This window comes from Photinus pyralis, unplaced genomic scaffold (genome assembly GCF_008802855.1).
Source record: "Photinus pyralis isolate 1611_PpyrPB1 unplaced genomic scaffold, Ppyr1.3 Ppyr1.4_LG2, whole genome shotgun sequence".
In the NCBI taxonomy this organism is placed as follows: Eukaryota; Metazoa; Arthropoda; class Insecta; order Coleoptera; family Lampyridae; genus Photinus; species Photinus pyralis.
The window spans coordinates 4796085-4808563 of NW_022170403.1; the positions used below are offsets into that span (position 1 = coordinate 4796085).

The window sequence follows — 12479 nt, forward strand, 5'->3', positions numbered from 1 at the left end:
TACTGTCAAAGGGAATGTGGTAGCCCCCGACACGATCTTCCTGATGGTGGAGTCAAATCTTCAAACGCGAATTGCTGGGTGAACGGGACGTCGGAAGGAGGTACCGTCAAAGGGAATGTGGTAGCCCCCGACACGATCTTCCTGATGGTGGAGTCAAATCTTCAAACGCGAATTGCGGGTGAACGGGACGTCGGAAGTGGGTACCGTAAAAGGGAATGTGGTAGCCCGCGACACGATCTCACTGATGGTGGTGTCAAATCTTCAATTGCGAATTGCGGGCGAACGGGACGTCGGAAGGGGGTACCGTCAAAGGAAATGTGGTAGCCCCCGACACGATCTTCCTGATGGTGGAGTCAAATCTTCAAACGCGAATTGCGGGTGAACCGAACGTCGGAAGTGGGTACCGTCAAAGGGAATGTGGTAGCCCCGACACGATCTTCCTGATGGTGGAGTCAAATCTTTAAAAGCGAATTGCGGGTGCACGAGGAAAGTGGGAAGCGGTTAGTGAATGTAGTAGCCTTCGACAAGATCTGTTATTGATGGTTGAATCGAAAGTGGCTAATAGAATACTGATCTGCCACACAAAAATGCGCTGAAGTCCCTTCGATCTCAAACGAGGACTTTGATAATTTTTTATTTATCGAAGCATTTAAATGATATTTGATATATAGGTGCTTGGAATAAAGAAAAACCCCTGGAAAAACCTAACGCCACTTTATTTTACGCATGGACAGTGCCAACTTTTTTATTTATGGAAGAATTTAAATGAAATTTGATACATAGGCGCTTGGAACAAAGGAAAATCTAACGTTAGTTTCAAAATTTAGATTTGCGCATGCGCAGTTCCAACTTTCTTATTTATGAAAGCATTGAAATGAAATTATTCTTATAAACAGAAATTGAAGTAGCACGTCAACAATGGATTGCACATGTGCAACGCAATCTTTCATATTTGTGGTCGGATTTTTACGATTTATGTAAATCGTTTACGATTACTTTTTACTTGTATTCTTCTATTAATTGCTTTCTAATTTAGTGCAATATTTGAATTTCATTATTGTAAATGTAATTTTTATACGCTACCAGTGATAAATAATATAAACTGCAAATAGGGTACAATACTAAATATCTGAGCGATACACTTCAGGAATCCTTACGACCAAGCAATTTTTTTTCTTCGATACTCAACGTACTAAACGTAAAGAGCATTTTCTCTTAAAACATTAGACCGAGAGCCCGCGTAGAAAATACATCGTCATGGGTACAAAAGGTTTGATGTAACCAAGCAGTAGAATGTCACCGTGCGATTCCAAAATCGCCCGTCTGCCGGCCGGCGGCGGGCAACTTAGCGCGGGGGCGAATTTTGAAAACTGTTCCAAATCACATAATACATCGTCATTGGTACACGTATGATTTTTGGCAATCTGATCCGGAAATATGTACCCAATTCGTAGTTGCAACGGCAGACGATGTATCTGGGCAACTTTTCCGAGCAGACGCGATTAAAAACATTAAAAAATTATTAAATACCTCGTCATAAGGTACACGCTCGAATTAAGCTTAAAATAAAGCTCTTTGAATGTAGAATTTGGGAAAACTAACGAAAACGCGGCAGACGGTCGCATAACTATAGCAGACGCCTTTGAAATTTATAACTCGATCTGCGTTTAACGCATTACTCCCCGTGCGATAAAGCGAGAGCGCTGTCACACAAGCACGCTCTGTCGTATAGGTACTTGTAAAAACGGAACTACAGCTGAAAGTAGGTAAAATGTAGGCATGCCCCAAATAATGGGATTTATGAAATTTTCTCAACTGTCACAAAACATGACCAAAAATATGAAAACATATATTTCTACACTAGGTATACATGTAGGTAAATGCAGTATTAATATGTAAATAACGACTAACACAAGCTACAAAACGTTATATAAAAAAGTGTTTGGAAATTGGAATGCAAATATAGAATATAGAAAACGAATCTCATCACCAAAACTAACAACAAAACAACAAAAAAGAAGAAAATTCATATCTGGGATAGGTATTCTGAAAAATAAATATAGTTCTTTCTTATTAATACTATAATACACATGTACCTATTTGGGAATACTTACATCATATTATCGGCTTCACTCGTCTTCATCACTGGAGGATATATACAATCTTTCATCTCCCGGTATATATTTGGCATCGGATGTGTCATTAGTTATGCATATTTCTTCCAGAGTTGAAGGCGTTTATGGACCTACAAACCACTGAGGATAGAATTTGTCATCGAGCAGCACCCAGCCGTGTTCTGTAGGATTGTAGAAACTGATATTCGCGTTGCACTGCACCACAGAGCACAGATTTGGTTAACACGTTTTATTTTACAGTGCAAAACATCTCTGCAAGGAGGCAGTAGACTGCCATCAAACTTTTTGAGACTGTCTAATGGATTAGTATGTTCATGTTTTGGTTTGTAATGATTCAATAATGTGTCAAATCTGGCTTCATTAATATTTTCATAATTGGGTTGATTATACATTTTGCATAAGAAATGTTTAATGCCGCTTATTTGTTCACTGGTCAGTTCCGGTGCATGTATTAATGAAGCCAGATTTGACACATTATTAAATCATTACAAACCAAAACATGAACATACTAATCCATTAGACAGTCTCAAAAAGTTTGATGGCAGTCTACTGCCTCCTTGCAGAGATGTTTTGCACTGTAAAATAAAACGTGTTAACCAAATCTGTGCTCTGTGGTGCAGTGCAACGCGAATATCAGTTTCTACAATCCTACAGAACACGGCTGGGTGCTGCTCGATGACAAATTGTATCCTCAGTGGTTTGTAGGTCCACAAACGCCTTCAACTCTGGAAGAAATATGCATAACTAATGACACATCCGATGCCGAATATATACCGGAAGATGAAAGATTGTATATATCCTCCAGTGATGAAGACGAGTGAAGCCGATAATATGATGTAAGTATTCCCAAATACATGTGTATTATAGTATTAATAAGAACTATATTTATCTTTCAGAATACCTATCCCAGATATGAATTTTCTTCTTTTTTGTTGTTTTGTTGCTAGTTTTGGTGATGAGATTCGTTTTCTATATTCTATATTTGCATTCCAATTCCCAAACACTTTTTTATATAACGTTTTGTAGCTTGTGTTAGTCGTTATTTACATATTAATACTGCATTTACCTACATGTATACCTAGTGTAGAAATATATGTTTTCATATTTTTGGTCATGTTTTGTGACAGTTGAGAAAATTTCATAAATCCTATTATTTGTGGCATGCCTACATTTTACCTACTTTCAGCTGTAGTTCCGTTTTTGCAAGTACCTATACGACAGAGCGTGCTTGTGTGACAGCGCTCTCGCTTTATCGCACGGGGAGTAATGCGTTAAACGCAGATCGAGCTATAAATTTCAAAGGCGTCTGCTATAGTTATACGACCGTCTGCCGCGTTTTCGTTAGTTTTCCCAAATTCTACATTCAAAGAGCTTTATTTTAAGCTATAATTCGAGCGTGTACCTTATGACGAGGTATTTAATAATTTTTTAATGTTTTTAATCGCGTCTGCTCGGAAAAGTTGCCCAGATACAACGTCTGCCGTTGCAACTACGAATTGGGTACATATTTCCGGATCAGATTGCAAAAAATCATACGTGTACCAATGACGATGTATTATGTGATTTGGAACAGTTTTCAAAATTCGCCCCCGCGCTAAGTTGACCGCCGCCGGCCGGCAGACGGGCGATTTTGGAATCGCACGGTGACATTCTACTGCTTGGTTACATCAAACCTTTTGTACCCATGACGATGTATTTTCTACGCGGGCTCTCGGTACATATTTATGCGTTATAAAGCTTGGAGTATTTTGTACTCGTCCGTTTAATAACAGAAATCCACTTTCCCATATAAGCTTTTGATCTAATTCGGTGTCGTTAAGCTTAGTTCTTGAATAAATCTAATTGAGCAATTTTGAAGTATCCTTATATTCGAATGGAGTTAGTAACACGGCAGAGGTGAATTTAAAATGAAATAACATACGGAATAATTTATTTTTAGAGAACAATTTTACTTTCTACCCCAATCTTATAATAGGTGTCGATGGGACTATAGGAGAGCAATTATAGTAAAGAACTCTTGAGGCCTAACGATGCCACAAAATTTCCTTTATCATCACATCTCATAAAGTGTCAGCAAAACCTTCATTATCGCACTGAAAGACTATCGTTAGCACATTATATCTCAGCCACTTGCTAATACTGACCCTTCGGTTGCTAACAACGGGGACAGAAAAATCCTTCTTTTTACCCTATTTTATATTTGCGAAAGTCAATTCAAAAGCGAAAGGAGAACTCGGCAAATATCTTCGAAGACTTGAGGAGTAGAGTGTCATACAGCCAGACGCATATTGACAATCGTTATTAAAATTTTTTTGCACAATTCATTTTACCTAATCATCTTTTATATAATTTCATAAATATACCTATGCTTTGATAATGTTCATCAAAATTATATGGCCGAAACATATTTTTTAAGCCAGACACGGAAGATGTAAAATTAAATTTGGGAAAGACAAATACATTTTAATTATGTTATCGAAATGTGGGCAATACGCATAAAGCATTAGTATGTATTTTTAGCGCGTCTCCACAAAAAATGCGTTATTGACACTTTGTTCGTCCGTCCATCCGTATGGCTGTGTAAGTCTAAGTAAGTAAAGATCTGTTAGTGAAGTAAAGATTTGTTAGTGATCTTTACAGCTATTTGGTTCGTTATGGCGTCGAAGATTGCATCAAACAAGGATTTTTTCACCAATTATAGCAAAAAAAAAAACTCACCAACCAATAAAAATTCCATCATTCTGGGCGTTCAAATTACCTTCGACCATTTAAAACGGTTGATGTAGTGTAAATGTGCAGGCTCTAGTCTATTTTGAGTTAGAATACTTGTGAGATCAATAATTCAAGAAAATAATTTCGATATGGTTTTCGGAAGTGCTATAATTTTACCGTTAGATAGCGCTACCAGTATAATAACTTAATTATAAGAGCATTTTTGAAAAAAAAATACGATATTATATTCGTTATGACTGGCTGGCTGGCTATCCGGCTGAGATCTCGGCAATTACAATTGCTAGAGACTTTAAATTTTCACTAAAAGCTTTCTGTTGTGTAGATGTGCAGGCTCTAGTCTATTTTGAGTGAGATTACTCGTGAGCTCTATAATTTTAAATTTTGCTAATGAAATACTGGTCTGCATTACCAAAAATGCACTTTCATCATGCATATGCTGCTTTACAATCTGTTTATTCTAAGCAATGGTTGAATTTCAAAGTACAGTCGCTGTAAAACTGTTCATCTTCTTTCAATATTGAAAGTTTTGTCATTTAAAACCCAATATATCTTCCAGGAATCATTTTCAAATGGAGCAGGGTCCTAAGAAATCAATTTGCAAACTATCGAATCAGGCTGGTGGGTGCAATTTAATAGAAACGATAACATCTTTATTTGTTATCATTACAGGCTTAGGTAATAGACGAAACCGTCAAAACGCCCGTTTCATAAACGCTATAAATAAAATCCCAAGCCTACAATTTCTAATAACAATATTTTTTTGTAAACTGAACATATAAAAAGATATGATCGAAAAACTAAAAAACGAACAAAATTTCTTTAGTTTTAGGGGTTGGTGTGGGGAAAGCAAAAGGGGTGGGAGGTTGAAAACTTGGATTCTTAACCACCAGATATTCCTCCATGACATGCAAAAAAGAATACTTCTCGTTTTGCAGGAAATAGTTCATTTTCAGTCTCTCTTTTTCCTCGTATTTTCCGGACTGTTTCGCGCATGCGCAATGGTAACTTTCTTATTTACGAGAGCATTTAAATGAAATTTGATGTATAGGCACTTGGAATAAAAGCAAATCTAACTCCAGTTTCGAAATTTGGTTTTGCGCATGCGCAAGGCCAACTTTCTTATTTATTTATTAACAACAAATTTCTTTTGAAGAGAATGGGGCACCGGTATTTTTTTCCCGGCCCTAGCATTAAATATGCATTATTAGGAGGAAAATACGTTCTCGTCATTTATGTTTGCATAATATCGACTTTTTAACTTGTTTGAAATATTATACGGATATTATAGTGCCTTTGCTCGCAGCTTATAGTGCCATAAAGTACTAACCGCCCCAATTTTCATTAAATTTGGTGTTGTCAGCAACTTTGGATAATGCCTCCCATGTTGAAGTTATTTCATTTCAATATGGCCCCTTATGGTGTAAACGAAATTTCAAGTTTCTATTTCAATTGCCAATTTAAAAACTAAAAAACTTATCGAACGGGCTACATGAATCACCCAAATGTGCGTAACTTACGTTAATATATCCAAATGTTGTCCAAAGGGTTCTTGTAATCATTTTAATATAAAGCAGTAGTACATAAAAAACAAGTTAAAAAGTCATTATGCAATCATAAATGACAAGAGCGTATTTTCCTCCTAATAATGTTAATGCTAGGATCGGCAAAAAATACCGGTAGGCACAAGATCCTTACCCCATTATCTTTCAAATGAGCCGCCTATCGTCGCAGTCTATACAGTTTAATAAAAAAAAATAGTGCAGCGTATACAAATACAAAGTTTTAAATGGGAATTAGTTGTACATTTATTCGAAGTGTCTACATATATTTATTTATTTATTTATTTATTTATTTATTGCGCCTCTTGTTCTAGGCCCTCAACAGGTTTACGCCCAACTACAGAGTGACTCGCATAATGCTTTTTAGAGGTGCCCCTGCGAAGGTCTTAAGTTGTTCTATACTACTCCGGCATTTACCTTACGAATTAGGAAAACTGCAGGAAAACCTAATTCGGAGTAGCCGGCAGAATGCTCGAAACTGATCTAAGGAAATTCCCATCTCTGCCACAGATGAAAAATTCACCTCAAACCAGTTTCGAACACCCGATCTCCGGATTTATACCCCAACGCTCTATACCACTGAGCTATAATGCCGGAGATAAAACCTTTGTTAAATGCCTGGTTCAATGCTTTCGCAAATAGCATTGCACGTTGTTTACATTAGAAATTTCATTGAATACCTAAATAAAAAAGTTGTCATTGCGCATGCGCAAAACCAAATTTTAAAACCGGTGTTAGATTTGCTTGTATTTCAAGTGCCTATGTATTAAATTTCAGTTAAATGCTTTCATAAAGTAGAAAGTTGCCATTGGGCATGCGCAAGACAACATTTTGAAACGTCGTTAATTTTACTTATATTCATAGCGTTTACAAAGTTTCATTTAAATATCTTCATAAATAAAAAAGTTAGCATTGGACATGCATTAAACCAAATTTTTGACACTGCGGATACGCAAAACCAAAAATATCGGTGTGCACCGAATCCTTGGACCAAGCCCTTTCAAATGAGCCCTATATCGCCCAAATCGGTTCAATGGTGTAGAAGGAGTACGTGTGACGGACGGACGGACGGACGACAAAGTGCAGCCAATAGCGATTTTTCACTTTGAGGAAAATACGCCAAAAACTGAAGTGGATACGAGCAGCCTACTTTTATAGACGTTTTTGGTAATCGATTGCGTATTATAAATTGTAATATAATTTAGTCATTTTTGACACTGTAAAGTACGTGGAAATCTAGTCCTTGGTAATCAGCTTATTATAAAATACTTTATTGTTCAGCATCGCTGAGTAATCCTCTTTGAGTTCGAGTATTCTCAAAGTTTTATTTACATTTGTACTTGGAAAGCAGCTGAAAATTAAGTTATTATTAATTAACTTCACCATGTTCGCATAATTGTGCAACTTTATTTAATAAATCCCAATGTGTTAGTTTTCGATACTTAATTCTGCTTTACAGAATACGTACAATATAGTACATAATCACGAAGCTTGGAGAACCAGTAATAACTATGGGAAATATACAATAATGTCGGAGCTGGATCACTGAGGGTATTGGTTACTTTGTATTATGTGATGTAATGGTGTAGTTGTAGTGGCACACATAGGTACGTGTTCACTTATCGCAGTGCTGTTTGTATAGAGACTTTCTTTAAAATAAGCTACTAAACAATTAATGTCTTTCATCGCCCCTATTCAATGCACAGCATTATTCTTTTTAAGAAAGCGATTTTTCTATCTAAAATCATATTTGAGCGTAGCAGAAAGAAGTAATGTCATGAATCGAGGAAATATCCCTTGAATGGATCACATTCAATCCTCCAATAGTAGAACGGAATGGGTGATTTGTCTACATAAAGAATTCGAAATGAACATCAATAAGTCATCAAATTAAGGGTTTATTATCCGTTATGACAGAAAATATTCAGTCTCCATACGAATCAAAATAATTTTGGTCATGCGATACGCTTCGTAAATATTGATTTGATTTGAATTTACCGGGACATATATTTTTACCTATCTATAGATATTCCATAAAACTTTTAAATCTTATTTATTTTACGCAGTTTCGAGATTCCGAATTACTAGATTTTTTCTAACGAACGTAATCAGATGAAATAAAAAGTATTTTATAAGTGCTTATTCTCAAAGCGGAAAGTTTTATTTAGGACTGTTCGAGTAGCTCGTTTTCTTGCGAAACACAATTGAATGTGTATAGACGTGATCAAAGCGAACCATTTCAAATGTTTAGGTGCTTGGGTTGGGACAAATCTTTAAACGCGAGGAGAGTGTGGGTTTTCTTTTCATCTGTAAACATTCCATAGGAAACGAAAGTGATAGGTGACTATCGATGTGGAATCGGTGATAGAGATAAGGTGGGCTGAATCTTGAAGAATAAATCAATCACTAACAATACTACACACCTAAACTGCTATTTATAACTATGCACAGCTGTGGTTGTGTAATATAATAAGCGTATAACAAAAATTAGTCGTAGTGCGCACCAAAGAAACATCCTTTTTTAGCGCAGTTCCACAAAAATAAAAAAAATGCGCTAGTGTGGCCACTTTGTCCAACCATCTGTCCGTCCGTCCGCTCGTTCGTTGAGACTCTACTTGTTCTACTTTTTTCGCTATTTTTTTATGAGTATGCAGGAATTTTGTATATAAACGGCTAGTCAACACAGGTATAGAAATTAAAAGAGGCAGAGAAATGGAAAGGAGGCAGAGCAGTAAAATTTCTCTGCCTGGTGTTCTAGTTGATGCGGCTAGGGACTACAACTACCCGTTGATAGTTTAACCGCGTGTGTAAAAAGATCATTCACGAAAAAGAGAATATTCTATAATCGATCAATTTTATTTTATTGACAAACTTCTATTAATTTCAAATCTGTTACATACATACTTGATTACTATAAATGCATCTTTCTTCATACTCCCACCAAAATTACTAAAAGGTAATTTTTAAAAACATTACCAAATTAAGAAATCTAATCTAATTCTCATAATTTAACCTATCTGGTTTTCTAATAACTCGACCAGCTTTCGATAATACCTGTGATTCACCAACATCTTCAGTTTTCAACTTTAATTTACATTTATTTTTTGCATCCAATTCTTCTACGTCTTCACTTGATTCCTCCATTGGATACAAGCGTTGGACTGGTCGGATGAACACACCTCGTGACGTTTTCAGTTTTGCAACTCTACAAATACCATCGCGACCACGAATCATTTCTGTTATTCGACCGATAGGCCACGCTAACCGCTTTTTATTATCCGACCCAACTAGGACTACGTCACCAACCTTCAACGTGATATCATTTGTCTTACGCTTCTTATCAATTAACATTCCAATATATTCTTTTCGAAAACGATGACGAAGATCATTCATAAGTCGTTGACGCAACCTGTATCTTTTCTGGAACCCTTTGTTATCCAGCATATCAATATCTGGCACTCCAACTTCACGAACTCCCTGTAGAAACATAGAGGGCGTCAATGGCAGTAAGTCATCATTTTCAAATACGTAAGTTAAGGGTCTTCCATTTATAACACCTTGAACATCACAAAGGACAGTAACCAGTTCTTCATAATTCAAAATCGACGAACCAAGTACACGTACAAGCAATTCTTTCATTGTCCTCACTAAACGCTCAAACCAACCACCGTACCAAGGAGCAGAAGGAGGATTCAGTATCCATTTAATTTTTTGAACAGATGTTTCCTTTTCAATCCTACCCCACTCAAGTCCAGCAAGAAGTCTATTAGCTCCAACGAAGTTGGTTCCGTTGTCTGTATAAATCACAGATGGTCGACCATTTCTTGCGACAAATCTTCTTAAACTCATTAAGAATGCTTCAGTGGTTAGATTTGTCACCAATTCTAAGTGTACTGCACGATAAACAGCACACGTATATAGAGCTACACAAACTTTACTGCCGTCTTTTAGATACATAGGACCAGCGTAGTCAATTCCTATGATTTCAAAGGGATGAGCATCTCTAACACGATTCTCTGGCAATGGTGCCATGATTGGATCTGGCGCTTTTCTTCGAAAACGTCTACACTTCACGCAATTGCGAATCACATGTTGTATTGCTTTTCTACCTTTTAAGATCCAAACCTTCTCTCTTAAGTGGGACACGAGGTATTGAACTCCTGCGTGACACTTATCTAAATGTTCCTCATGAATAAGCGCATCAACAACAGGATGTCTTGAAGGAAGCAGAATAGGTCGAACAAAATAATCAGAATCCTTCCTCATTGTTATCCGTGTTTTAACTCTTAATAGACCACTAGTATCTTTCTCCACATTAAACGGAAATGACTTATTTTTATCTGTAAACACTTCTTTCTGAACCATAAACAATAATTTCTGCTCTGCAACTCTAAGTTCTTCAACTGTGAGAACTATTGAATAAAAATTATTATGTGTACGGCAACGACATATAAACCGCATCACATAACCCATAACTATTACAAGTTTATTATACTTGGAAAACTTACACTTCGTAGGAAAATACCAAGGAATCTCATCCTTCATCACCGCATTAAACGCCGTAACCATCCTCTTCCTCTCTTGTTGAACTTCATCTTCATTTTCGACATATTTATTGATGGGCCATTGTTCAACATCTTTAAGCCAAGCTGGTCCCTCCCACCACTTTGACTCCAATAATGAACGAGCATCACACCCACGAGAAGGCAAATCCGCAGGATTCAAGGACCCAGGAACATGTCGCCATTCCTCTGGTTCAGTGTTTGAAAGGATCTTTTTCACCCTATTTCCTACGAAGGTTCCCCAATTATCGTTACGTTTTATCCAAGACAATGCCGTAGTAGAATCTGTCCAGAAGTAACGATTAACATCATCCAACTTTAATGAATTTTCTACAGTCTGACACAGTCTACTACCAATTTCGCAAGAAATCAATTCCAACCTATTAATGGTTATATCCTTTAAAGGAGCAACTCTGGATTTGGCCATCAATAGCTGTACCATTCCTGTACCGTTGATTTCACTTCGAAGAAAAACTGTGGCAGCATATCCACTTTTACTTGCGTCACAAAATGTATGAAGAGTCCAACTTTGTTTGTTGCCTCTGCAAGCCCAACGAGGAATTTCTAATAAATTGAGTAACGCAATATCATGTTTCCATTTAAGGAATTTTCTCGACACTTCGGATGACACAGATTCATCCCAACCAAGTTTTGAATTCCAGGTTTCCTGAAGTAGTAACTTTGGTACTAACGTCACAGGAGCTAATATTCCAAGCGGATCAAATATTTTAGCTACTTCGGCCAAAATAATTCGTTTAGTGGTAGCTTTTTCAACTCCTTTAACGTTTAGAAAACATGACAAGGTGTCAGACCTTCGATTCCACTTCATTCCCAATACGTTAGTAACTACTAGCTGTTCAAGAAAATCATCAACGTTACTTTCCCACATTCGAAGACAAAATTTCGCTTCTGCCATTATACGCGTTGACTCGTTCTTGAATTTCATGTATTCTTCGACGTTATCAAAACATGCAACTACATTATCAACATATAACGTTGTTAATAACTTATCCGCTGTTGACCTAAGATGCTGATCAACTCTTCGCAAATGGTATTCAATAACTGCAGATAAAAGGAATGGACTACAGTTAACACCAAAAACGACACGCTTATGTCGATAAATTTTCATATCTGAACATGTAGAATCCTCCCACCAGAGAAACCGTAGGAAGTTTCGATCATCTTCCTTAACTCCAATCATCAAAAATGCTTTTTCAATATCAGCTGTTGCAGCGACTGACTTTTCTCTAAAGCGTAAGAGGAGGTCAGGAATAAGTTCGAGCAGATTGGGCCCCTTAGCTAAACATTGATTAAGACTTGACGCGCCACCTGCACTACAACATGATGCGTCAAATACCGGTCGCACCTTTGTAGTGCTACTGTCTGGTTTGTACACAGGTCGGTGTGGTAAATAATGACAACTTACACATTCACCTTTTACTTCTTCTATTACATTAAGGTTTAACCATTGTTTAAATACCTGTTCGTAG

General features: G+C 36.9%; 1 protein-coding gene across 1 annotated transcript; it reads right to left on the bottom strand.

The window, feature by feature from the left end:
* Positions 1-9421: 9421 nt before the first annotated feature.
* Positions 9422-11905, bottom strand: LOC116163136. The gene is made up of 2 exons (XM_031476984.1): positions 10936-11905; positions 9422-10839 (listed from the first exon to the last, which is right to left on the bottom strand). Exons 1-2 carry the CDS (start codon positions 11903-11905, stop codon positions 9422-9424), a joined length of 2388 nt encoding a protein of 795 aa, XP_031332844.1.
* Positions 11906-12479: the final 574 nt, after the last annotated feature.

What these genes read in the sequence shown, in the direction of transcription:
- LOC116163136 (XM_031476984.1), bottom strand. Translation starts at nt 11,905, where the DNA reads ATGGCAGAAGCGAAATTTTGTCTTCGAATGTGGGAAAGTAACGTTGAT. An exon ending in TTGGTATTTTCCTACGAAGT is followed by an intron (nt 10,840 to 10,935) that starts GTAAGTTTTCCA and finishes TTTATTCAATAG; the next exon opens with TTCTCACAGTTGAAGAACTT.